At 27.9% G+C, this 26,751-nt stretch overlaps 4 protein-coding genes across 6 annotated transcripts; 1 reads left to right on the top strand and 3 right to left on the bottom strand.

The window, feature by feature from the left end:
- Positions 1-144: 144 nt before the first annotated feature.
- On the bottom strand, positions 145-7,720 carry LOC141530602 (ATP-binding cassette sub-family C member 5-like). The gene is given in 24 exon segments (XM_074247798.1): positions 145-514; positions 517-885; positions 962-1,133; positions 1,206-1,482; positions 1,555-1,683; positions 1,768-1,921; positions 1,984-2,260; positions 2,356-2,543; positions 2,714-2,829; positions 2,909-3,060; positions 3,131-3,257; positions 3,354-3,803; positions 3,882-4,015; positions 4,462-4,572; positions 4,868-4,978; positions 5,180-5,328; positions 5,404-5,551; positions 5,628-5,801; positions 5,875-6,108; positions 6,202-6,349; positions 6,500-6,658; positions 6,751-6,885; positions 7,252-7,406; positions 7,582-7,720. Coding segments are annotated over 23 exon segments (4,236 nt in total). The 5' UTR covers positions 7,305-7,406; positions 7,582-7,720; the 3' UTR covers positions 145-245.
- A 377-nt stretch (positions 7,721-8,097) lies between these two features.
- Glo (heterogeneous nuclear ribonucleoprotein glorund) lies at positions 8,098-12,871 on the bottom strand. Its single transcript, XM_074247799.1, has 9 exons — positions 12,714-12,871; positions 11,972-12,245; positions 11,746-11,889; positions 10,986-11,127; positions 9,835-10,001; positions 9,449-9,705; positions 9,246-9,365; positions 9,062-9,164; positions 8,098-8,979 (listed from the first exon to the last, which is right to left on the bottom strand). The coding sequence occupies exons 2-9, from the start codon at positions 12,228-12,230 to the stop codon at positions 8,888-8,890; spliced, it is 1,284 nt and encodes a 427-aa protein (XP_074103900.1). The 5' UTR covers positions 12,231-12,245; positions 12,714-12,871; the 3' UTR covers positions 8,098-8,887.
- Positions 12,872-13,008: 137 nt separating this feature from the next.
- Lerp (lysosomal enzyme receptor protein) lies at positions 13,009-26,720 on the top strand. 3 transcript variants are annotated; one of them, XM_074248145.1, is made up of 11 exons: positions 13,009-13,461; positions 13,704-13,923; positions 14,023-14,171; positions 14,257-14,537; positions 14,612-14,750; positions 14,841-14,992; positions 15,060-15,184; positions 15,256-15,497; positions 25,365-25,515; positions 25,613-25,761; positions 26,555-26,720. In XM_074248145.1, exons 1-11 carry the CDS (start codon positions 13,396-13,398, stop codon positions 26,642-26,644), a joined length of 1,764 nt encoding a protein of 587 aa, XP_074104246.1. In that variant the 5' UTR covers positions 13,009-13,395; the 3' UTR covers positions 26,645-26,720. The 3 variants fall into 3 exon arrangements, with proteins under 3 accessions (XP_074104246.1, XP_074104247.1, XP_074104248.1); XM_074248146.1 differs by lacking the exon at positions 26,555-26,720 and adding an exon at positions 26,168-26,535 and having other exon boundaries at positions 13,010-13,461; XM_074248147.1 differs by lacking the exon at positions 26,555-26,720 and adding an exon at positions 25,838-25,907 and having other exon boundaries at positions 13,010-13,461.
- Positions 15,509-22,666, bottom strand: Tl (toll like receptor). Its single transcript, XM_074248138.1, has 4 exons — positions 22,429-22,666; positions 18,059-19,254; positions 17,638-17,950; positions 15,509-17,545 (listed from the first exon to the last, which is right to left on the bottom strand). Exons 2-4 carry the CDS (start codon positions 19,243-19,245, stop codon positions 15,980-15,982), a joined length of 3,066 nt encoding a protein of 1,021 aa, XP_074104239.1. The 5' UTR covers positions 19,246-19,254; positions 22,429-22,666; the 3' UTR covers positions 15,509-15,979.
- Positions 26,721-26,751: the final 31 nt, after the last annotated feature.

Below are 26,751 nucleotides of genomic sequence, written 5' to 3'. Positions count from 1 at the left end.
AATTGAATTTTTATTATATGCCCTTATGGCATCAGTAACGCTATATATAATAATAATAATATAATATAATAATATATGAGTTGTCATATTTTAACATATGGTGGAATTAGAAAATTTAGTTAAAAAAAATTAAAAGACATCCAGTTTATACAAAACATATATGCAATTATTTATTTATAATACACTATTATTTGATTAAAAATACATTTTGATTATTGTATGATTGAATCGCATTTATATAAAAATTAATAATTATTGTTTTTTTTGTCCGCAGCATTCATCATCATTGAAAATTGAGACTCCGGATTATCAAGTAAATTACCAGGCGTATCAAACTCTACAATCTTACCACTGTTTATAACAAGAATTCTATCACAAGATAAAACATTTTGTAATCTATGGGCAATTATCATTATTGTGCAGTCAGAAAACTGATCTTGTATAGTAGTTTGGACAATAGACTCGGTTAGAGGGTCTACTGATGCCGTAGCTTCGTCTAAAATAATTATTTTATTTTTCGTAAAAGAACACGCGCTAAACAGAGCAACTGTCGTTCACCCATGCTCATATTTGACCCACCAGAATCAACAAATGCATTTAATTGCCCAGGCATCATTAAAACTTTATTTTTTAGTTTTGTTATTTCAAGAGCTGACCAAATTTCTTCGTCAGTTTTTACTTTCCACGGATCCAAGTTATATCTTACTGATCCATTAAATAAAATAGGATCTTGGGGTATTATTGATAGCTTACTTCTCAGTTGATTTAAACTTATTGTTGTTATATCTCTTCCATCAATGTTTATAGAACCATCTGATAATTCTACTAATCTGAATAACGCAGTGATTAAAGAACTTTTTCCGGCGCCCGTTCGGCCTACTATTCCTGCAAAAAAAAAAATTAAAGCAATACGACCAATAATATATTAATATAATTATGGGCAATAAGTAATTCAACATACCCAATTTTTCACCAGCTACTACATTAAACGATAAACCATTTAAAATGATTGGAGTATTTTTTCTGTACCTTAACTCAACATTTTTAAATTCAATAGCACCTTTTTGTGGCCAGTTATCATAGGATTTTTCTGACGTAGACTCCTTTGTAAATTCATCTTCACTTTTTAAAGTCTACAAAAAAAATATATCTCCATAATTATTGATTCTTATATTTTTTAATGACATTTAACTTTAATAACTTACTTTTAAATAAAAACCCATTCTTTCGACGCTGATAAACTTCAATTCAGTTAGCGATAGTAATCTTATAGTGTATTGCAAAAAACCAGTCATTTGGCCACAGAAAGATAACGCAAGACCTGCCATTGCAGGTGGTATGCTACCTTTCAATAAAACTACTGTAAATCCAGTACATACATACGCAATTATAGTTAAAAAGTCGAATCTAATTGCAGCCCAGCGGAGTAATACAGATGACAAGAATTCACAGGTACCATTGAGATCGATATATTCATAAAATCTAAAATCAAATGAAATTTCTATAAATATTTGTTAATTGCTTTTTTAAATTTATAATAAAACACCCTCTTACTTTTCAATAAATTGACTTTCTTTTTTAAATGCATGGATAGTATCAAGCCCTTGAAAAGTGGCTGTTGCAAAACTAAAAATCGGTGACTTGGATGCACTTTCATGCCGTTGTAAATCTCTTAAAGTTTTTCTATAATTATTAAAACGATTATTTGAAATTTTTATTGAATCTATAAAAAATAAAGATAAATTTTATTTATAAATTATTACATACCTAAATAATCTGGCGACGAAATAAAACAAAATACTCAGTAGTATAAATGGTATAATCAAATAAGGAAGTATGACACAAACCATCAGTACATTTAATACACCATGGCAAATACTATTCAAAGAATTTTCTATATTTACTGGCAATAGGCCATCCACTGAAAACAAAATTAATTCTTCAATAACTCCAGAAGAATATGATATTATTCATAGAACTTACATTCACTGATATCCCGACTAAATAAATTTTGCAGTCGTCCTTTTGGCGTCGATTCAAAAAATTGCATTGTTGTACTCATTATTTTTTTAAATAATTGATTGTGTAATGTGGTAGATGCTATTAGAGCAACGCGAGTCAAGACATATCCGCGAAGAAGACTCGATCCTAAAATAAATAGGATACAAGCTGCGTAAACAATTTGATAATACCCTATATCAGGATTGTCAATAATATTATTCGATACAAAAGTTTCATTTCCGACAGTAATTGTCCGTCCCTATAAATAATAGAAAACATTGACTATAAAATTTATATAAATCCATTGATCCGTAGGATTCTTAATATTATTAATTATTTTTGATCAATACTTACTCCACTACCAGCTTTTATCCAAGTAGCTAGCCACCAATTACTGAATAAAAGACAACCCGTATTTATAAGAACATTGACTAGCACAATAGAAGCGACGAAAAAACCACCCATAACACCAATGTAAAGAAGATATGTATGTCCTTTTATTGATCCTTTCTCCATATATTCTGGCTCAATAATCATACCGTCTATAAATAAGTGTAAATTTTTTTTAAAACGTAGGAGTAACATATTACGTTTTATTAAATGTATTTTATTAAAAGAATAAGAAAAATTTTGTATATAAAATTTTTTTTTTTTAAGTTAAATTCAGTGTCATTGCAAAGGTCTTGACTTGAATTTGTAAAATTATAATTACCAATAGTTTCTTCGTCGTTCTTTATTTTTTCATCACCTTCATCATTTGTTCTATCTTCTTTAAGAGTTAAATCGTTAGAACTGTCATACAATTTTGATAATCTGTCATAATTATCTCTATTATCAAAATTATAATTATTGTTAAATAGTTATTGAATTAAGAAAAAAATTTGGCTAATCAAGGACAATTGAATACCTATTATTAAATATTGAGTTTGTCATCATAGATTTATCACTTTTAACCATTGAAGCATATTCTTTGCCAGCTTGCAGCAGTGATACATGGTCACCTTGTTCTACAATTCTTCCGTTGCTCATCATATAAATTTGATCACAACGACTAAGATACTGAACACAGTTGAAGAAAAAAAATTAGATATTGGACAATAAATAATTTATTAACAAAAAAAAATCTTACTGGAATTTTATGAGTAACGAAAATGATACTTTTATCTTTTAAAGCTTTTTGGATCAAATTTTCAAAAATATACCACCCAACATTGATATCTACTGCACTCAAGGGATCATCGAGAAAATAAATATCTCTATAACATAAAAAAAAAAAAAAAAAAAAAAAAAAAAAAATAAAAAACTAATATAATATAAAAGCCCATAGAATTGGTTAAATATAATATACATACTGATTAGCATAATACGCACGCGCAAGGGCAACTCTTTGTTTTTGTCCACCTGACAAATTAACACCTCTCTCGCCAATTTCAGTTTCATCGGCAGCAGGCAATAAATCAATATCTTCTTGCAAACAACATACATCTATTGCTGTATAATATCGATGAGAATCAAACTTATTCCCAAATAAAATATTATCTTTTAATGAAGCATTTTGAATCCATGCTTGCTGACTAACGTACGCACAGCTACCATCCCGCGATATTTTTCCATTGGTAATTCGTATTTGTCCTAAAGCAGCTCTCAGAAGACTACTTTTTCCACTTCCGACGTGTCCACAAATACCAATTAATTTTGATTTAGCGACTTCGAAATTAATGTCACTCAAAATTTCAATTCGTTTGGGCATCAATGACTCTATTTCATTTTTCTCTAAATCATCTTTATTGAGTTTTCTTTTCCTGAAAAATAAAAAAATAAAAACAAATTTGTATACAATATATACTATTGAAATAAATTAATCAATAAATGAAATTTACTTTTTCTTCTGTGCAGACTTTAGATTACATGAATCAACATCGCAAACAAACGTTCCATTCATAATAGATAACGCTTGACTTTTAACAATTGGTTTTTGAATAAAGCTATTGTTTTCTTCCATACACATTATACTCTGTTGAAATAAAATAATCGTAATAATTCCAATAAAAGTATTAATAACACAAAGAAACTCAGTTAAAGTCAATAAGTTTGAGAAAGCTACAGGCAACAGTTTTAAGCATGATGATGAATGATTATGAAAAAACATTTAAAGCTGTGGTGTAGCTAAAAAAAACTATACTACAAGTGTGTAATTAAAAAATAACAACGATATTCAATGTATTGTTTTCAGGTTCAACGATTGATAAAATGTTCATGCATTTATTTCATTTTGACATCACCTTTTGCATATGAGTAGAGTATGAAGCTTTAGTTGTGGAAACTTGCATAACTGCTGGTACTTTAACAAAAAAAAAAGAAAGGCAATCTTATTTTATGATTTGAGAACTTAAATAAAGTAACATTCACTGAAAGATGCAAAGGTTCATAAAATTGTATAAATATATAAATAATATGCACCTTTATTCTAGAGAAAGATACTTTTGTATTAACAATCGTTGTTATAGCCACTTCAAAAAATGATATCATATGGCGGGTCTGCGAATTTAATAATAGTACAAATGGGAATACCTGCAAATAAACTCTAATGTTATAGTTATAAGAATCCGATGATATAATTTTAATTTATTAGTTTATGACTTCTGGAAAAAAATTAAATCATGCAATATTTAAAGTTATATCTTCTGTATTAATTTTTCAGAAATAGTTAATAAAATTATATTATTATCTCATGTTACATAGGTCGTTTTGATGTCTAATTAAATTTTTATAATTAATGAAGTAATTTAATTGATAAATAATGAACTGCTGCCTATAAGCGAGCGAAAAAAAATTTAGTAAACTTTAAATTTAAATAAAAAAAAACCTTTATCCTTTCAAAAGCAATATTAGACTCGACAATTTGTTTTGATCCATCTCGGATTACTGAAAGACAAATCTTCATGTGATTTATGTAAATAAATAAAATTGGAAAAGCCTGTAAATTACAAATCAATAGAACATCTTATTATAGATAACAATTCATATCACCTTTTTATTATTTTTACGACATACAAATACCTATTAAAATTGTTGGCGTACTTTTATTAACTTCTATTCATTTATTCAATTGTATGAATATTAAAAATCAATAGTTATAACTTATAACTCTAATCATTTATTTAAATAAATGAATTACCTGTGCAGCAGTTAAACTATACCCTCCAGCAACATGAACTAAAAAACTAATTATTGCAGCAATCATTGGAATGGTAACTGTCAAAGACGAACCATAACTTCGAGTTATGCACATATTTGCAAGCCAAGTTTTTTCTTTATTTCGTAGTTCTATTTCAAAAATAATTATTTATTTATTTATCACTGCAACGGCTTCGGTATTTTTTTAAATATAAAAAATATTACCTAGGAGATTCAAGCTAAAGGGATCCTCCCATGCATACATTTTAATTAATTTAATACAATTAAAAATTTCAGTAACTGCAGAAACTCTTTGATCAGATATTGTAATACTTCTTTTTCTAAAGTAGCCATTAAGATGAGAAATAAAATACTGCAAAAAATAAAATAAATAGTTATTTTAAAAATATATAATCTGTCAAAATATATTTTTAAAAAATTTTTAATACCTGCAAGGGATAAAAGCAGAAAAAAAATAAAAATCCTGATAAAGCAAGAGGACTCAAAACAAGTAGGATATAAATAATAATTAAAATTGTGATAATAGGCCCAGCAATTATCATTGGTGTATAGATGCAGAGATCATACACGGCTTGACTATCATTAGACATCATATTAATTAACTATAATAAACATAAATAATTCATTAATAGATAAAAATAATTGTGGTGGTGCTAATAAAAAAATTAAACATACTTTGCCGGAATCTTGATTACTTAGATTACTCGTTTTGATAAGCTTTCTGTACATTGCACTAGTAAATGCTGATTTCATTCTCAAACCAGTTCTGTAACAAACACTCCAGCCCCAACTAAAAAATGTAACTCTTAATAAATCTGAGATCATCAGTAAAATTATCCATACTATTCCAGTGTATATTGAGCCATCTGGAGAGCCTACATACTCTAATAATTTTCTCATGACTATTGCCTGTTGATAAAAAAAAAAAAATAAAAAAAATAATAATAATTGAAAAAGTTATCGGCCAAATAAATGTAATTTATCCTTTGAATAAATAATTACAGGCCCAAGAAAACCTAGGATAGCGGAACAACCAAACATGAGCGAAGCCATAAATATTCTAGTACGAATAAATTTCCAAGCAGCTCGAGAAAATGAAGCTCCTGTTAAACCATTTCTCATAACTTCATCATTCCACAAAGTTTCTAATCTAAAAAAAATAGTGTTATTAACACGATATTAAAAAAAATATATAACAATAATTACTAATCATCAAGTAAACTCACAGTTATTAGAACAATAAAAGATTAAAATTATAAAGTTAAGATAAAAAAGAATTAATAGAAATAAAATTAAGTACCTCTTTGCATTGTGATCAGCTGTATCATATGGTGAAGGCTTTGGTAAATCATCTAGAGTAATTCCTTTACGATATGACACCCACAAATATTTAGTTATCCATGAAAAGGATATAGTTGAAAAAAATCCGGCTTTGTCAATTGGCATTTCTTCCTCAGAACTGATGAGAAAAATAAAAAAATAAAAATTATTTTTACAGTTAAATAAATTAATAAAAAATAAAAAATAAAAAATAAAAAAATTAATACATACGTTTTATCCAGACGAAATGGAATAAGATTCTTGAGTGCATTATTGTACCGAGATAATTTTCGGCTTTTTCTATATTCATTTCTAAACATCTCGGATTCTTTCTTGTATCCAAAAGAATGAATATCAACTGTAGACCTCGTGATAAAATTAGTATTGTTAAACTTCAGTAACTACCACGACTATATCTACAACTACGCATCTACAACTACTGGTGATTATTATAAATTGTAAATGAAATCATAAAGAGGAAGGAGAGAAAGGAAGGAACAGAAAAAGATTTGGAATGTTAATGAATGCTAGATAAAGTATGTTTAATTTAATATCAAAATTAAATAAATGACCACCAAAAACAAGTGACGTACATGCTTATGAAAACATTCTTATCTATATTTTTTTATACTAAGAAAAGCTATTTCACAATTTAAAATGTCATATACACATACACATGCTTCTTCTTTATATTTTTCTCAGTTTATCCTCCAAAAAAATATAATCTCTTACCTATTTGTTGGAGTGAATGAATTGTTCTTGACTCCAATTTCGTCAATTATCATTTTATTGCAGGTTTATGGCTTCTTCTACCAAGTGGTATTGAACTGATCCCGAGCAGATGGAAGATAATTTATTTTCTTCAATCCAAGTGACAGTTGAATCTTCTGTTTGACATGTTATAACAGTATGTGAATTTTTATCAACTTATCAATCTATCTGTCATACAGTTTCATATCGTATACTATAGTACCAGGATTATCAGATTTTTTGTTTATTCAAATTGTGAATAAGTAAAACCAGTAATAAAAAAATGAACTAGTAAATTAAGTGTATACTTACGGTGACTTACTGGATACTGCTAGGATGATTGAACTTTTCATTTCAATTGCTTATCGTTGTACCTTATCACGATTAACGTCGTCTAAATGTTAAATCTTTTTAAAATATACAGGTTTCAGCTAACATAATTCTTATCAGTCTAGCAGTATTATTAAAATGATATATTTTTATATTGTTATCGTTGGTTGTTACTTTCAAACATGGGTTATGTCTTTTATATATAAGTACTTTATATTAGACTGTAGACTCTTCTTACTAAAGTATGAAAATAAAAAACAAAAAAAAACTGCATTCATGTTGTTTTGTATTTGTTTGTTAAGTATATAATTCCCCTTCTCGTACACATTAACATATTCATTCCACATTTATCAGTTCAGTTCTTCCAGTCTTATATGAAGGTCGAGTGTAATTAATGTTCAGTAATACTCTTACAACTTATAATAAATTAACAATTAATACATATATTTATCATAATTATCACTAATAGAAAAGTATCAAAGTATTCAATGACAACAATTTTTAAGTATCACTATTTTTTTTATTATCACGTTCTTTAATTATACAATAAGCAATGTTATGTATTTTGTATAGACTTAATCATAAGAAAAAATATCGGCAATCAACAGACTAGTACGTCAAATTATTTATTGTTTATTTTATTTTATATAAAATATTTATATGAATTTACCCTCGAGTAATTAATGTACCCGATTAATAAATCCAATTACTTTGTTTACTTTTAATATCTAACTATAAAAGAGGCGTGTCTAAATTTTCATGATTTAATCAGTAATTGATAACTTTGAATTGTAAACTGCAAAAAATTCTAGATTATTTCTATGAGTTATATTTCAATTACTTTAATTATAATACAAATATTTTTTTAATAATAATAATTATTATTAATGTACTATCAAAAATTTATTAAGCCTGAGATTATTTTTGATATCATTGTTACAATTATATTATATGCTAATTACTCAAGCTTATTTAAAATCTACTCATCAGTTTTTTTCCTTATATTTTAAATTCATGTAACGCATGTCATCAAGATAATTCGCAATGTATTACAGAAATATATTTCGCTTTTTTTGTCACTATTTATATAAATGAAAGTTGATTTATCATCAACAAATGAAGATATTTTCTTAAATTACAGGAATTATTAATACAAATTTTATATTAAAATGGATACCTTGATTGTTGCTTTTTTGTTAAATATTAATTTTTAACAAATTACTTAACTTCTAGATAATTAATTGAAAAAATTTCTCAATTTTTTCTTGTCAGTTTAAAAATTTCAATTTCAGAAATTATTGTAATTATTTCCACCACCAAGTTGATTGTTGTAACCACGATTATTAGGAGAATATCCAGATCTAAAATTGTTTCCTAAACCTGCATAAAAGAAAAAAAAATCATAAAATAATTTCGATCATAATAACATAATAGAAGTACTTGATGAAAAATAAAATAATACCTCCACAGAAATTGCCAATCCCACTCAAAGACATTCCACCACTTGATCCGCTAGTTGAATTTAAAAATAATTCAATATATCTATGTGACATATGACTTTTGTCCTAGACAAATAAAACGTCATTAGTATTCATTTTAATCAAAATTACTAATAGATTAAAAGAAGAAAATTTTTTTATCAATACTTTTCCCATAGCCTTGACAGCTTCTTCATGAGTTGCAAATTCGACGTCAGCTTCACCTGATGCACGGCCATTGTTTTCCAAGATGATGCGAATATTTATAGGATTAATCGGTCGGAAAAACTGAAAGTTTAAATATGAAAATTAAAAATTTTATCAAATGTTTAAATCACAAATAAATAAACAAGAAGATAAATATAACTTACGTCTGCAATATCTTGCTCTGTAGCTCTAAAAGGTAATCCACGCATGTGTATGCAATGCATACCGGTATTTCCGCTCCAATTGTCATTATTACCGCGATAATTTCCACCCTTCATGTCCATGTTGTTTCTCATAACCATACCGCCGCCGCCACCACCGCCACTGCCGCCACCAACATTACCACCGCCACCGCTACCGCTACCGCCGCCACCGCGTGATCCAAAGTTGTTTGTATTTCCCCACGGACCATTGTCAAAGTCTGAGAATAAAAAATATTGTAAAATAAATGAATTTAAATACGAATATTCATATTAAACTAAAAGAAACATTAAATCAAAATTGATTTAAACAGATTTAATTAAAATATATTAATAAGAACAGAAGTTACCTCTGTTTCGGGCGTTTCTATTATTGTTAAAGCGGTTCATTCCGCCAAATCGATCTCGTTGATCATAAGGTGCCGGCCGTTGATTGAATCCACCCATTGAACCTCGCATTTTAGGTCCAAAACTTGCTCGCAATTCAGATAAACTGCTTCGGAATATTTCTATGTACCTGTTAAAATATAATTCTCATAAATAAGTGTTTGTTAGCTTACTAAAAATTTAAATTAGACTTTTCGTACGTTTTTTAAAATTTATATTACGAAATTTCATTAACATTAATTATATAAATATAAATTTAATATTTATTACTAATTAAAATGATTAATGAAATATGTTACTGCCAATTATAATAAGTAACAAGTAACAACAAATAAATCCACAACGAATCTACATACAGCAAGTCTATTAATATTAATGAGAAAAAATTAAAACAAGTGCACATTCAACATAAAAATGAACATATTTAATTTTGTATTTATACAATCAATGAGCATTAAACTTGATATTGTGGATCATTTCCAATTACAATTATAAATCATCAAAAATACTACAACGTTTATGTTGAACGAGCAAGTGTGACGTTGAAGTAATAATTCAAAATATTAATGGTGTCTACTACCTCGGTAGTATCCACCTATCCACGAAGATAACAAGTAATATAATAATAAGTAAAGCCTTTGGATAGTTTATAACCCACCTCCCATGGGGTTTGATGACGATGTAAGGGGGTACCACCCGCCCGGCACCCACCCAGAGGTTTCAGTCGGGCCAACAGTACTTTAGCTTACATTTTATCATTCATTGTGATTATCCTTACTTTTTTTTCTGTCATCTCAACACAAGACTTTTTTCGATCGATATATATAAATACATGTATTGATATACATTGTAAGTATATATATGTATATTTTTTTTTAAATAGCTTATTTTATAATACATAAAAAAAAATAGCAAGTGGAGGAGGGTTTTTCTTAGCGTACCTTTACCTTTATTGATAATAATAATTTAAACCCAAGGGTTTATTAAACCGACGGTTTTATGAAATAAATAATTATGCCTACCTGTACCATATCAAGATATTAAATTAATAAAAATACTTTTATTGATAAATCATAAATGAATACCCAAACCCATTCTAGCATCAGTGCCCCACCTGTGTCCTATCTTTTCCTTGTGTTTCTGTAGAGCCCTTTCCGCGACATCTTTGTTAACAAATTGAACGTAAGCCTCCCCAGTACTGCGGCCCGTGTAGCTGTCTGTTGGTAGCAAAATTCCGTTCGGCAATATCTCCAACCCTGACCCACACATAATCAAACAACCATATTGTAGCGAATTAACCCATCATTGCATGTTGATTATAATATCAATTAATGGAAACCCAATATTTAATTATTTTTCAATTATCTATTATTATTATTATTATTGAATTTGTTCATTGCTGAGAGTTCCTTTAATATGAGAAATCTTTTATTATTTTTTTTTTTTAACTCATGCTGTCCTCTTCATATCAGTACGTAAGTTTAAATAAAAATAAATAAAATGATAATAATGTAATTAGAGACAACACAAAGAAACAGCATTTTAAAACCAGTTCAATAATATTGTAACTGTTTTTAGTTTTTAAATTTAGGCATTAGTCAATTGTCAAAAGCAGTCATGCTGTTTACAATAGACACTATATTTACAATTATAAAAAATTTTTTATTTTATTTCTCAATTTTCAGCATGAGAAATTGATTTTTTAAACTATTAAACCAAAAAATATATATCAAAAAGTACTTTATAGAAGTATGATGTATTTAAAATTTTAATTTTTAAAATAGTAATGACTTCAAACAAGGTCAATTTTAAAATGGGTTCAAAAAACAGAGTATGATTAAAATAATATAAAAATATATTAGTTGTTATCATACCCGAGAAAAATTGTGCTATTTCCTCTTTTGAGCAACCAAAAGGTAATCCCCGTAGTCTAACACAGCCATCATCCATGGCATTTTCTAAATTCAAACCACTTCTTTTGACGACCCACTCCATTTCGCTTCGTCTAACTTTAAATACTAAAATAACACAGCAAAGAGGTAAATTTTTAAATTAAATAACTTTAAAATTTCTATTAAAGTTTAATCAAGTTGTAAGTACCTTCGATATAACGATGTCCCATATGATCCCGGTCACGTTTACAAGCCTTTTCAATATCCTCTTCGCTCTCCATCTCAATGTAAGCTTCACCACTTGGACGTCCTTCCCGTGACATAGTCATGTGTATACCAGCTTTATCATGGGAGATTCGACAATCACTGAAGAACTTTAAAATTTCATCCACAGTCGTCGACCAAGGTAAACCACGCAATTTCACCACGTAACCTTCCTCCTCATGATCTCCATTGCCATTCGACATTTTTATTAGCAAATTCTGTAATATTAAAATAAATATGAAAATTAATTTAGCAGATATTTGATAATTTTAAGAATTTTTGTAACAAATTATGGCAAAAAAATTAGAAAAAAAAAAAAATTGAGATGTAGAAATTTAAAAAAATAAAAAATGCAATTTTTTAAAAATAATTTTTCGGAACAAATTTATTTGTTAAAAAAAAAACTAAAAAATAAGCAAGTGACTGCTAACTTTAATGTCATAAAATAAATATATGTTCACAATGTTATATAAATGTTTAATATATGTATTGGCTTTTAAAATATTAACGTCAGGATTAAAAAAATTTAAATACGCAATTAATACCTTTAAAAATTATGAAAAATACGATGAAATCATGAATTGCCGCATCACATAGACGCTAACCCACAAATATTTATATTTCATTATTTAATCAAAAAATAAATTCTAAATAATTGTCAAAATAAAAAATAGTAAATGTCATACCTCTGCTGTAGAGTCCCACTCTATATAAAATGAGTAATTAATAAACTTATTTTTATTATTAAATAACACTGATAAATGGTTGTAACTCCACAATTTCCACAGAGCTAATCTACAAAATGGCAGCTGATCAGATCATTCGTGTACAAACGGAAACATACAGCGTAAAAGTATAGAAAATAAGCGGCGATTATACCTAAGTATAGCTTGACTCACTTCAGGCAGAAAATTACCTCTACCCTCCATACAGGAAATGTAATTTTAAAAATGGATGTCAAGCGTTTGCGCGCGAAACTCTACTTTCGTATCGATTATTAAAACAAAACAGTAACATCGATATAAGTGTGTACATAAGTACCGCGTATGCAGTCGCTTATTATTGCAACTATGTAAATTCTCATATGTGTATACATGTATAAATCGGTGTAAAGTTAAAAAATAGTGTTTATTATTATTGGTCAAAAAAAAAAAAAAATATTTTTATTTCATCAATTAATGAATAAATGATGTAATATTTAATTTTGTTTTGATGTGTAGTGAGAATGTAGTGCAATACATTTATAAATTCTCATTGTATAGTTCAAATTTAATCTTTTTACATGATATGTGGAATATTAAAAAATTGATTTATTTACTAATGATCGAAGAAAATAGATAATTTTCAACAAATATTAATTATTAATAAATGATGGGTCGTTTAATAATACTTGTATTGTTAGCTAGCGAATGTTACTTTGGAGTGTGTAATAAGGTAATTGGATATACATAGATGTAAATCTACTACGTGCCTTATTGAGAATTATGTTATCGAATATATTTATGACTTTGATATTTTTATGATTTTGCTGCTTCGTGATTTGCCGGCTGTCATCGTGAATCATATATGTTTCTTTTAAAACTTACTTTGTGTTTTTTTCTTATATTCTTGTTACCTTTATTCCTATGAACTTTTTTTTATCGATGTTTTAAATTGATTATTTTAATTATTTACAGCAAGTCATACCACCTAGCTATTGTGAAATTGACTTAGGAGTTCACGCGTTGAAATTTGACTTTAGAAAACTCTCCGAAGTTAATCAAGATTACATTCTTAATCATCAAAGTACGAATGAAACGATCAAATTTCAATTATGTAAACCACTGAAGAAAACTTGCAATGAAGCCAGCGGCGTAGCAGGATGTCTTATTCGAGGGAACGAAGAAATAGTATTAGGTTTGAAATAATTTATTCATATTAAAATTTTAATACATTTAGAAAAGAAATAGTTTCTTTTTTAGACGTACTGTTTAAATTTTTTTTTTTTTTTTGCAGGAAAAGTACCTGAGGTTCAACATGAAGATGGAAGAATTTCATTTAGCTATGTCGGAGAAAAATGTGGAGATAAAGTTTATTATACTTTTAATGTGATAATGATATGTGATTCCCAAGCTGAATACTCATATCCTGAACTCTTGCCTTATGTAAGTAAAACTTTTTGCACGATATAATGATACTCCGCATATAAAAAAATTAAATTAATTTTGATAACATAAACTTTGTTAATAGGAGCAAAAACACTGCAATTTTATTGCTGTTTGGAAAACAAAGCTAGCTTGTGGAGTTAATTTCGAAGCGTCTGAACATTCAGTTGATTGTAAAGTGACCGATGAAAAAACTAAAATATTTTATGATTTAGGAAGTTTAAAAAAAACGTCAGATAACTATATTGTCCATATAGATAATAAATCATCAATAATTTTAAATGTTTGTCATACAGTCGTATTTGGAAGTGGAGTAGTTTGTCCATTCTCAGCAGCATGTTTAAGAAATAGTACAAATTCAACAACGTACGTTGAGTAATTCATTTTTAACTCTAATTTAATTTTTTCCTAAATCATGTAATTATTAATTTTTATTTTAGTTATTCAAGTATTGGAGATGTAGCATCACCGAAAATTGTAAATGGTAGTGTTACTTTAACATATAGTACTGGTGCGCTTTGTGCAGACATGACTCACAGTGAAACTACAATTTCTTTTGTTTGTGATTTTAAAGCTTACGTAATTAAATTACTTTTATTTCTATTCACTTGTTACAAATATTATATACTGATATTATTTACTGATTGAATTTTTTTTTTTTTTTAACAGGAAACTCAACCAGCGCTTGGACAATTGAAAGATGATTGTCATTATAATATTATATGGAAAACAATTGCTGCTTGTGACAACAAAAAAGCCGAAGAATACAAACAAAAGACATCGGCCTCCTGTAAATTTATGAATCCAATCACTGATTACGAGTACTGTTTTAACTATAATATTTATAAAAATTTGAACCAAAAATTAATTAAAAACTTTATTATGCAGATATAACTTAGATTCATTAAAAGGAGAAGACTATATTGTAAGTTCAGTTAACGATGAGTACAAATTCAGTGTATGTGGACCTTTGTTAACAAATTTTTGTAAAAAAGGAAACGATGATTCGGCTGGTAAGCTTTTAAATCTTGTCGTTAATTTTATTAATCTTTATATTCATAAAAATGAAACAAAATTTTTTTAGGCGTTTGTTCAGCGCATAATCGAATAGTCGGTGGAAAAGCTAATTCTAAATTAATTTCAACTGTTGGAGGTTTATATCTGAATTATACGGATGGATCGTCGTGTCAAGGAAACAGAAGTCGTTTCACAATAATTGCGTTTCGTTGTTCACCAGAAGGTTCCGAAGCTGTGCCTATAGTAGCTGAAGAAAGTACATGTCATTTGGTGATTCAATGGAATACATCATTAGCGTGTGAAAAAAAGGTATGACAAAATTATTTTTTACTTATTTTATTATTTCTCGTGATCTTACAATAAAATTATTATACAATTACAAAAATATGGCAAAATATAAACATTATATTTATATATCACTCAGAATCAAAATATTTTAAGGTAAACCTTAGTACTACTTACAAATAAAAATAAAAATTACAATTATGTTTAAACATAAAATCGGTAACATACGATAAATTCATAAAATGAAAATGGAAAATGTCGTTTATTTTACAAATGGTATTAATGACGCTAATTTTAATTAAACGAGCTTAATATAAGCTTAAAATTAACTACAAATTGAGTTATTAAGTCAAAACATTGGTCTAACAATATCGTCAACAATTGAAATAAAAGAGAAAATATAAAAAATTTATGTAGTTAGCCATCAGAATTCTATCGATAAAATTTCGAATGTTCTTGACTAGATTGAATTTGTACACGTAACTTGTCACTTTATACATTATAGTTTAAACATCTGTGATGGTTTTGTTTAAGCTTGGAGCTGTTGGCTGTGGTATCGATCCATTTGTTTTTTCATTTACTATTTGCAAAGTGGGCTGGTGGTTTTCAAAAACATTGCTCTTTTTTTGCTTTATATCTTTGGAGTGGGGAAGAGCATATCTGAGTTTGTCCCAGAACCATGGATCACCCCACTGGACGTAGGTGTTCATATTAAGATAAGCTTTGAGTTCAGGATCAGTGATGTCAGAAGGTTTAATGTCGCCGTACAGAATAATAATAACTCTAGCTCGACCGTCACTAAGAGCTTGATTGTGGGCTGTACGGAATTCCATTTTACCCCATATACTTTCCAAGAAATTTGGTGAGAGAACAACGATTGTTCGCCGTGATTCGTCAACCGATCGTGCAATTTGTTGCGGAATCCATTCACCGACCACCCAGTCACGATAATGCACGCATATTTTGAATGGTTTCGGTCCTTGTTCAAGTTTTGAAACTAATTCTTTCACTATAAACTCTTCATCTTTGTGAGAAAAGCTTATAAATGCGTCATAGGTTTTGTCCTTGTCAAGCTCGAATTCGGTGACAAACCAGAGACACCACTGATGGGCGTATAGCCAAACTTTTATTTCATGTTGATAGCGATAGTACAATGCTGAGATTCCTCCAATAAGGATTCCAAATAGAGCAATGCCGACACAAATTCCAATTACCCAGTACAGATCAAATGGGCAAAATTCGTCTAATATTGCTGAAAAGATTGGTATATTGGTTCCATCGCAAATGACGTTTTGTAACTCTGGTATCTTTACTCTTTTATGTTGAATGAATTCAAATAAATTACGAGTCTCACAATCACATCTCCATGCGTTGTCGTTTAAAGTAAGATGATTAATATTCGTTGAATTTTTCAGCACATTCAAAACTTGACTGTCCAACTCAGTCATGTTATTGTTATCCAAATATAATTCTTCTAATGAATCTGATAAATTATCAGGGTCAATTCTGCTGATATTGTTGTTGTTTAAGCGTAGAATTGTGATATTTTCATATCCTTGTTGTTTTAATGAAGGCATTGTTCTTAAATAATTTCCTGCTAAATCCATTTCAACATGATTACCTGGATTAGTAAAGGGTTGTGGAGCTTCTCTCAATCCGCGGTATGAACAATCAACTATGAAAGCTTTATTTGATGGTCTTACTTTGCAGCTACACGGACTTGGACATAAATTACCGATGTCTCCTGAATCATGATACACACAAGTCAAGTCCTTAGATTTCAGGTCTTTAACTACAAGACTTTTCATTTCTACTGGGGATTGGCATTTTAAATCTTCTGCTTTCAAATGAAACCTGTTATGTAGATAAGGAAGTTCTCCTTCTAAATATTGAAGAAGATCATATATTTGACAGTCACATTTGAGTGGATTATTGCCGATGTTTATTACTGCATCATGAGGGTAATTTTCTATTAATTTTTCGTAGACGTTTCTATACATATTGATAGACTCAATCATATTGAATGTCAAATCTACTTCAGCTTTTATAGACGATAATGTCAAATCTCTTGCCTGAAACAAAAATGAAAAAATGATTTAATTAAATTATTTCATCAATATACCTTCAGTTATGTGTTGTATGAAAAATTGAATTTATAACTTACGTGTAAATAAAATATTTTGTTATGAGACACATTTAATATCTTCAAATGGGTCATTTCAGTCCAGTCTTGAAACATATCTACTATGTTATTATGATCGACATATATCTCTTCTATCGTAGACACACATTTATGGAATGGTGATCGATAACCATATTCATCTATCAAGCCTTTGTTTGTCAAATTGAGTTCATTGTAAGAGAATAATGCAACTTTTAATTTTTCCAAGTCCTTGAATGCATGCCCATCGATTTGAATCATATTATTTCGTTCCATATTCAAAGTTTCGAGTGATGACAATCCAGTTAGGTGATTTCTAAAAAAAGACAAAAACAATTAATGTAATCAAATAATATGTTTTAAAGACGAGACAAAATATTGATAGATATGACATGTGAATTTCAATGATCAAAATATTACTTACGAGCTTAAAAATTTAATCTGATTTTTGGCTAAATTTAAATTTGTAAGTTGCCGCAACGATTTAAAAATATCATCCGGTAGATGATCAATTGTATTTTCGCTCATGTCTAAAAGCTTCAAATTTTTTGAATCTCTGAAGAAATATTGTGGTATTGTTGAAATATAATTATCTTGCAATTTTAAAGTTTCAAGGCTTCTTGTTCCCCAGAGCAAATCTTCTGGTATTTGATGGAATCCATTATTTTCCATATTTATTGTTCTTAAGCTTGTTAAATTACTCAAGAATCCACTTGGTAGAGTTGTAATATTACGATGATTACTAGTCATTGTTAAAGTTTCCAGCATGTTGTTGTAACGGAACAAATCTTCTGGGAATGAGTCATTGGTGAAATTATTTAAAGACAAATTAATCGTTTTGAGTTTTGATAACTTTGAAAAAATACCCTGTGGTATACTTGTCAATTTGTTGCCATGTAAATCAATTGATTGAAGATCACGAATGTTGTCGAAAGCATTTGCTTTAATTTCGATAATATCGTTCTTCCATAAATTTAAAAAAACGAGATGTCCAAGATTTTCAAAGTTCGATCGTTTAATTACTTCCAAATTATTCCAACCGAGTTCAATTTTTCTAAGACTCGGAATGTTTAAAAATTTTGGTGGTAATTCTTTCAATTTGTTCATAGCAAAATTTAACACCGTGAGATTGGGAAGTTCCTTGAATGGTTCACTAGTTAAATTTGATAGACTGTTCCCTTGCAGATCAAGACTTCTGAGCTTCTTGAAATCTTTTAAGCCCTCTCGAGTTAATACTGACGATAAATTCGTACATGCCTCAAAACTCAATTCTTCCGCAGTATCATTGAATATATTTTTTACAATCTGTCCAAGATTGACTTGGTCAGAGAAAACGCAGTTTTCGAATTTCAAATATTCAACCGGCTTAACTTGTTGAACTGAACCAAGGTCAAAATAAGTCCAATTGTTTGAGCCCAAACAATTAATAATTAAATGGCTTCTGGGTTTGTATTGTACTATAAACTTTGGATGTTCTTCTGCTTTGCAAGTGATTTCGTACGCCCTGAATGGATGAGATTCACATTGTCCGCAAAAGTTACCTTTGGGACAATCGATAGCCCAAGATAGTAATAAGATGTTGAACGCTAGATACCATTGAAGCCAATTCATCTTTGGATTCTGAAAAACATAGAAAAATTTATTAGAAAGGGTGTCGATAAACAATTGAATAGACTTTATAATAACATGTGTAAACAAATTAATCTAATCTAACGAGCATACGATAAATAATATTATTTTTCATATTTATTTTTACTTCAAATAGTAAAAAAAAATAAACAAAGATTTTGATAATAAAAGTTATGATGATTCCACACTTCATTTCGTAGAAATTTATTTTTTACTAAATATTTAAAAATAAGTATTTATATTATTCTAACCCACGGGTAAAATTCTATTTCCTAACTATTAAGAATGTTAAGAATAGAAACTACGGCGTTATTTCAAGTAGACAGAAAAAATTTTGGGACTTGGGTAATAGATTGAACAAATTATCATATTTAAAAATTTAACAGGTTAAAAGGATGTTATTCCAAGAATCTTAAAAGGGGACAGAGGATTAGAGTCTAATTTATTCAAAAGAAAAACTCACTTATATTTATGAATATGCACTATTGCTACGGTTTATATGTAAGGTTCAAAGTACAAAAACTCATGATAATTTTCTATGTTTATCATATCCTGTATTTATCTCGTTTCCGTCCGTGATCCAAAAATAAATAATCCAGCAGTCCAGGAGGCAAGAAATTGGCGATTTAAGAGGAAATTTTTTTGAAATTTTAATTTTGAAAAAAAAAAAAAAAAAAAAAAAAAAACAGATCACCTTTTGTTGATAACAAAAACAACACTATTCATTAGCTAATGTTTTTTAATTATTTATCCATGCAATCATACATAGCTATGGTGAAAAAAAAATTTTTTTTTTAATTTACTTTTTTATTTATTTTTAATACTTTTTCAAAATTTCCAGTCGGGTCAACTACAAAAATGAATCAGTGTTATGAAACTTTTTTAATCCTGAAAAATAGATTTTTAAAAAAACAGAAACTAGGTATAAATTTTAGATACGCTTTATGAATGCAATTTTTATGGTTTAACCATTTAAAATTTATTGTAACTTCGTTGGTTACAGCTTAATGCTGTTATCAAATTTTTAATTTTAAATAATCTTGAAATAATTTAAAATTTTTAATTTTGCATCATTATTTACTCATTAACATCTCATTTTCTTCTCACAGAATAAATTTAATTCCATACTTGATAAGAAGGAAATTAGCTCTAGTCAAACAAGTCTATTGTAAAAAATTGCTTGGCCAATACTCTAATCATGTTTCTCATAAGATTTTAAGATATTCCATTAAACAATTAATATGTTTATAGAAACTGTTATCTTTCTTATTATTTCTTATATTAGATAATTACTGATATTTTTAATTCTGCAGGCAAAATTAGATGAGCGAAAATTTTTTCCCAAAAAACTTTTTTTTTCTTGCCTCATGAACTAAAAAGTAATTTATATTAAGTAAATGAAAAAAATTCCAAGTTGTAAAATAAAATTGAAACTTTTCAAATAAGAAGCAATTTATAAGTAGCTTTAGTCATAAAATATAATTGCTAAATATTAATATTCGTTCATAAATACCTAGGTATGGAGTAAATAATAAGCCAGATTTAAGCTAGTCATTTAAAGAATCGAGCAAAATTGCTACGTTTAGGCTTCTCTGAAAACGTACCATTGTAAACTCGGTACGACTGTCACCGGCATACGGGTTTGGGCCCGATGAAAATCCCGCTCATTGTCTAAATACTTGTCGAAAATATGTAGTTGTTAAACGCTTACAATCAGGTATAAATAGATGTGGGAGAGTGATAATTTTTCCCAGCTAGTACATACAAGGCTTACGCACGAACTACAAGTACAAATACTCTACGCCGTAACTGTAAATCTATAGTTTTGAATGAATTTCACGTACAAAAGAAGATGTATACGTGTATATAAAAACTATGTGTTCATTTTCCACATGTAAATATAATACATTCACATACAAGTCAAGGACGTCGATCTTACCAGACTAGTTCTCCGTCGCGATACAGTCAAAGTTGATAATCAACAACGGATAATGATTGAAAACATCCGTAAATTAATCAATAACTTATTTTATCAAAATTTATGATATTTTGATTAGCATATTTTTGATTTGTTTTCTCCTATAGCGCAATAAGTCCATTTATTTTAATTGAAAACTACAACTGATAAACGATAAGTCTATAAAATATTAGTCAACAGATATCAGAGTTTAAAACAAATATAATTTCAAAGATTTAATAGAAATATGCTGTATAATCTACTCTAATTTAATAAATCTCATCGTCGCTATTCGCATTTATTTACCAAGACTAGGTCATGTTTTACAACTTTATTTCAGCGCAATTAACATGTTAATACAATAATTATTACTGCCGACAGTAAAAATCTTGTTTTATTGATCATCATTCCTAGAAAAACAAAGTGGATAATAAATTCAATTACATATCACTACAAAAGATTAGTGTTACATTGCTTACTGCTCCGGCAGTTTATCAATCAGCCTTCTCTCCACCAGAGAAATAGACAATTCGGATGACTTACTCCAGAGATAAAAATATAAACACGTAGTATTTTATTGTTTTTAATAGTACGTCTCACGGTAATTTATGTTTTATATGATCACACATCACCAAGCAGATGTATATTTCCCTTAATATAAATTTAATATTCATTTACCTGTCCCGGTGTAATGATAAGGAAAAGTTTAATTTATTCGTTATAAATATCAATTTTATTTATAATCTCTGCCGGATATTGGATGTCATTGATACTGAATCAAGTTTGTTTTCCAAATTTTACTGTTTACAAGGAAAACATTTAATTGAGTTGCATCGTCTTATCAACAAACAGTTGTAATTGTTAAATATTTAACGTTACTTGAAAATTATCTAAGTTTCTCTGAATGGCAAACACGAGAGCGTGTATCGGCAAAATAAATACGTGATCGATTGATAAAAAAAATTATTTATAATATAATATTAGTACTTTTAAAAAACCACGTTGGGTTTCTCAGTGGTTTTTAAATTACGTCATAAGTTGTGATATCGCAGAGAAAAATTAACTTTCCGGTCAAGTCTCTATAGCAAGAGTTATTTCACACAAAGCATACACGTGATTCACGAGTAAAAATATTAGGCGATAAGAGCAAAAATTTTAAAATCTTACACTGTTATGACATGTTTATCTTTAATTAAATGTTTACTTACTTTTAAGAATAATTTTATTGTAGTATGTAATCAAACTTGTTGAATTGATTTCCTTATTTTTACGCAATATTATATTCACAGAACACTGAATTTTTTAAAACTGAGTTGCAATTAAATTAATATTGAAAAATATGCACTCCGTTAAAGAGAAAGTTGTTACATCTATGTTTAAAATTTAATAACAAACAACTCATGAAATGATGTCCACTATATGGAGACTTGACGCAAACTGAAATGAAAGTATAATGTTAACCGGCAAGAACCAAGAAGGAAAGAGTAGGCCTAATGAATTGGCTGTGTCGTCATCTCTCCCACAATTTACAGATCCGGATAAATGGAGAGGGGGCATCTTGTACCGGCTTAACTGCTGCAACATTATGCGAAATAATATAATTTTAAATAATTATAAATTTAAAATTCTTACTCTAAGCTTGTAATGTTTTTAATTCAATGGATTTATTTAGCTAATCTTAGAAATTTTAATGCTTACTCCAAAATATTTATTAGCGTGCAATAAAAATTTTATGCGAATTATTGATCATAAATAACTTGATTTTAAAAGTTAGAGAATGAGGAATAAAGAATAATATTTATTGCGAATATTTGTTTATTTATAATTTACAATAAATTATAAATAAATATTTTTTTCATCAATCGTGATAAAGATTTCTGAGACATACCTTAAAAATTGATTACACTTTATCCAGTAGTACTTTGAAAAATCAATTAAATTTTTTTTATTCATAGATAATTTAATGTTGATCTCGGAGAATTTTTCAATCAACTAGGTCAGTGTCAACAACTGGGTCTTTTACCTTACAAATATATAAATACTTTGGCATTCTCAAGTTAATAGAAAATACATTCAATATGTAAAAGTCTTCTGGAGATTGATGAAAAATAAACTAAAACGAAAAGCAGCATGGATGTACTATTACGGAGTCTGGATTTAAGAGCGTGGAACTTAATAAGATTAGTTTTGATAAAAGATTATACTTCCTGTCAGGCGGCTTTAAATATCTGTTGATTTTTCGTCGGGATCATTTGTAGAGCTGTTACAGAAAAGTCTGTTAAATTTTTCTTGTACGAGTCCTCAATTTCTGACACCAGACATATGTACATGTAGGCCTACGACCATTGGTTATCATGTTGCAAGTATACATGTATGATCTACCACCTTTTTCCGTTTTTATGTCATTATCTGCCAGATTAAGACAAGAAACTTGCGGCTTATGACTTGAACTTGATATAAGTATTTTACTTTACGTTGCTATCTACAAATCCTGTTTTTTATTAACAATTATATCTGTCTAATTCACATGTGTTTTTCTCCTATGCAACTTTTCACACGCTATAAAAGCGTAACCAATTGAGATAGTCTTGTCAATTCGTACAAACACCTGGATTAGATTTAGTAGATAAAGCCCTTGTGCCCTTGAATTTATATTAGCGAGATTTCGGAAAAGTTTTATGAAAATCTGGTGTCCAGATGCTGAAGAGTAAATTTTCTTTTGTTATTTATTTTTAAACTTTTCACACTTTGAAAGAAAAATTTTTTTTTTTTTCGTGAAAGTAAATCTTGAGTAATGCTTATTTTATTTTAGTGTGAGAAAATTTAATAGAAAATATTCATGTACTTAACATTTTTCGCCTGAAGAAAATAAAAATTCTTTAGAACTAATTTTTTAGGATACAAAAAAAGTCTTTGAATTGGGTAAATTTATGCAGCATTTATTACCGGTAGAAAAATTTTATTTTACTGGAATGTAAAATTAAAGTTGCACTTTATTTGAGATTTATTAACTTTTATAGACATTTTAATTTTGGCATAATTAAGCTAAATTTATTTTCAGTCTTCTAAAACAGACGTATTTCTTAATGCTTGAGATAATTATGAATCTAAGTTTGAATGAGAAAAAAAATTTACTTATTTAAAATTACATGTAAAATATATATTCTACCTACGTTATCTAGAATTATATGTTCAATTTAAATAAGGACAAAAAAGGAGTCTAATGTAAATAGTTAAGGAAAGAAAAAATTTTAATGCATAAAAAAAAAATACATATTTTATTATTTGTTAAAAGCGTGGGCATTCACATTTCGTTAACAGTATACTTCCTTAATTCTCACCTAGGAGACCACTAAAAACCAGTTTCTAATGATTTTATGATGTCCTACGGTTGTGAATTTTCGTAGATCCTGCATATGTTAAAAAAAAAAAAATAATTCAATTCTAAATCAAATCGTTACAGCTAGTCTCAAAAATAAATATTTAAAAGACGAAAATGCATAATACATTAGTGCATTTAAATATCTATTGTGCGTGCTATTGTATAATGCACACAATAAGAAAATTATCTCCTATACTTCAAGAAATATCTGAAAGAACGATGTGAAAGAAACATTATAAGGAATTCAATCATAATTGAGTACTATATGAACTTGAACTCTGTTTGGTCATAATAAATCATACATTTTTAGATTATTTTTGCTATATTAAGAGTAATAATTAAAAAAAATTTTAATTTCAATTATTCATATCAGAGACTGATAAATTTCGACACTTGATAACAAGTATAATTAATTTAGTCATTCAATAATAGCGTTAACGGTGTAATAGTACCTTATTTATATTATTTATTTTGTTATTAGTGTAAATGGTATCCGCAACTCTAACTACTTTCTAGCTCAGCAGGTTCAAGCCTTTAATATAGATACTTGTGTAATATTTGTATGAGTACTATCTATGTTTATTAATAATTTAATGATTAGCGATAGAATTCATGAGATAAAATTTATAACGATTAATCATTCGGACATGTTTTTAATGATTTAACAAGATTATTTTTTTTTTTTTTGATAAAATTTACAATCAAGAGAAACTTACATAAAATAAATAATTAATAATCTATTTTATGTTTTATATTTTACAGGTTAAGTCATCTAACTATGACCAAGAGACTCAAATTAAAGAACCAGTTTTTAAACAAAGTGCAGATATTATAAATCAAGCATCGTCTTCTTTAGCATCGAAAGTTGTTGAGGCATCGACTGATGATAAACATACCAAAGGGAATTCTTATGGTAATGTATTCTTGAAAATACTTTACTTGTTATGAGTAACATAGTAATTACTACCTGACTAAATTTTTTTTTTTTGGAAATTTTTCGGTCACTTTAGTTACTGGAATAGTAATCATCTCCATTTTGGTCGGAAGTAGTATTTTTTTGGCGGTATGTTTTTTGAATGTCAAAGTACAGGAATGCGTAAAATCTTGCCTTCGATGCAGATTTTTAAAGAAGTCAGATGTAAGGATGCGGTATTCGAAGGTAAATTTATTGGAATGAATTTATATTGAATGCGCACACTGAAATGATTTTCATCACACTATTTTGCTTTTGTAAGGTTTAAATACATATTACCATTGATTACGCTATTGTTTAAAAAATCTAGTGTTGTTTATGTAGTATATAAGGTGAGAATATTTTTTTTATTTATTTATTACACATGTACACGTAACAAATTTATTTTTGCAATGCGTTCTGAAATTTTAATTTTTGCTTGAAGTTTTTTTATATGTAGAGATTATTTTTTAGTTTTTTAATTAAAAAATAAAATATTTTTTAGTTTTTTTATTATGCAGTTTTCAAACCTTTTAAAGCAAAAAATTTCGAAGCGTATTAAAAAATTATTTTTTATTCTATTTTTAGTTATATTTTTATATTTTTATTTCAGAAACAACTAATTAAAAGGGCTGATTTGAAGATGACTTAAATTTATATAAATTCAAACATTTGTACTTGTTTTTATTTTTTTTATAATCAAAGCTAGCTTTTATAATTTTTTCTGTGTTATTTTTAGTTTGTATTATGCACAATTGCTTATTATATTTGTATTTTAAAGAGTGTCAGATTGCAGATATCTAAATCGCTATTAAAAATTAATAAAGGGATCTGTAGTCTTGTACACGCATGAATCTATATCTATATATGTACTCAATGTATTATGACAATAATTTTTATACTAAAATTATGAATAAAAATAAAATTTATTTTTTAAATTATTTGTTTTTGCATGATATTCATAATAAAATTACCATCGTAAAATCATTTGAAATTTTAGATAAGTACAAGCTCTGAAGCAGATGCATTACTGGATGGCCCAGATACAATGTGTCAGTCAGATAGTGATGACGACTTACTAAGATTATAAATAATGTACATACAATAAACTTTCAGTAACTTGTATCATATTAAAAATAAATTCTGTTTAATATTTTACTGCTAAACACTCAGTTGCTTTAAATTTATTAAATACTT

This window comes from Cotesia typhae, unplaced genomic scaffold (genome assembly GCF_013202065.1).
Source record: "Cotesia typhae breed Kobodo isofemale line unplaced genomic scaffold, CoteBio_Ctyphae contig_5, whole genome shotgun sequence".
Taxonomy (NCBI): Eukaryota; Metazoa; Arthropoda; class Insecta; order Hymenoptera; family Braconidae; genus Cotesia; species Cotesia typhae.
Note: the sequence above shows the minus strand (reverse complement) of the source record. Positions and strands in the feature narration are given on the sequence as shown.

Coding starts and splice junctions, on each gene's coding strand:
- Lerp (XM_074248145.1), top strand. CDS start 13,396: ATGATGGGTCGTTTAATAATACTTGTATTGTTAGCTAGCGAATGTTAC. Junction 14,172..14,256: donor ATCCTGAACTCTTGCCTTAT/GTAAGTAAAACT, acceptor CTTTGTTAATAG/GAGCAAAAACACTGCAATTT. Junction 15,185..15,255: donor AGGAAACGATGATTCGGCTG/GTAAGCTTTTAA, acceptor AAATTTTTTTAG/GCGTTTGTTCAGCGCATAAT.
- Tl (XM_074248138.1), bottom strand. CDS start 19,245: ATGAATTGGCTTCAATGGTATCTAGCGTTCAACATCTTATTACTATCT. Junction 17,951..18,058: donor CAGATTAAATTTTTAAGCTC/GTAAGTAATATT, acceptor GTCTTTTTTTAG/AAATCACCTAACTGGATTGT. Junction 17,546..17,637: donor ACAAAATATTTTATTTACAC/GTAAGTTATAAA, acceptor TTTTTGTTTCAG/GCAAGAGATTTGACATTATC.
- Glo (XM_074247799.1), bottom strand. CDS start 12,230: ATGTCGAATGGCAATGGAGATCATGAGGAGGAAGGTTACGTGGTGAAA. Junction 9,366..9,448: donor CAGAGCAAGATATTGCAGAC/GTAAGTTATATT, acceptor TTAAACTTTCAG/TTTTTCCGACCGATTAATCC. Junction 8,980..9,061: donor GATTGGCAATTTCTGTGGAG/GTATTATTTTAT, acceptor TCTTTTATGCAG/GTTTAGGAAACAATTTTAGA.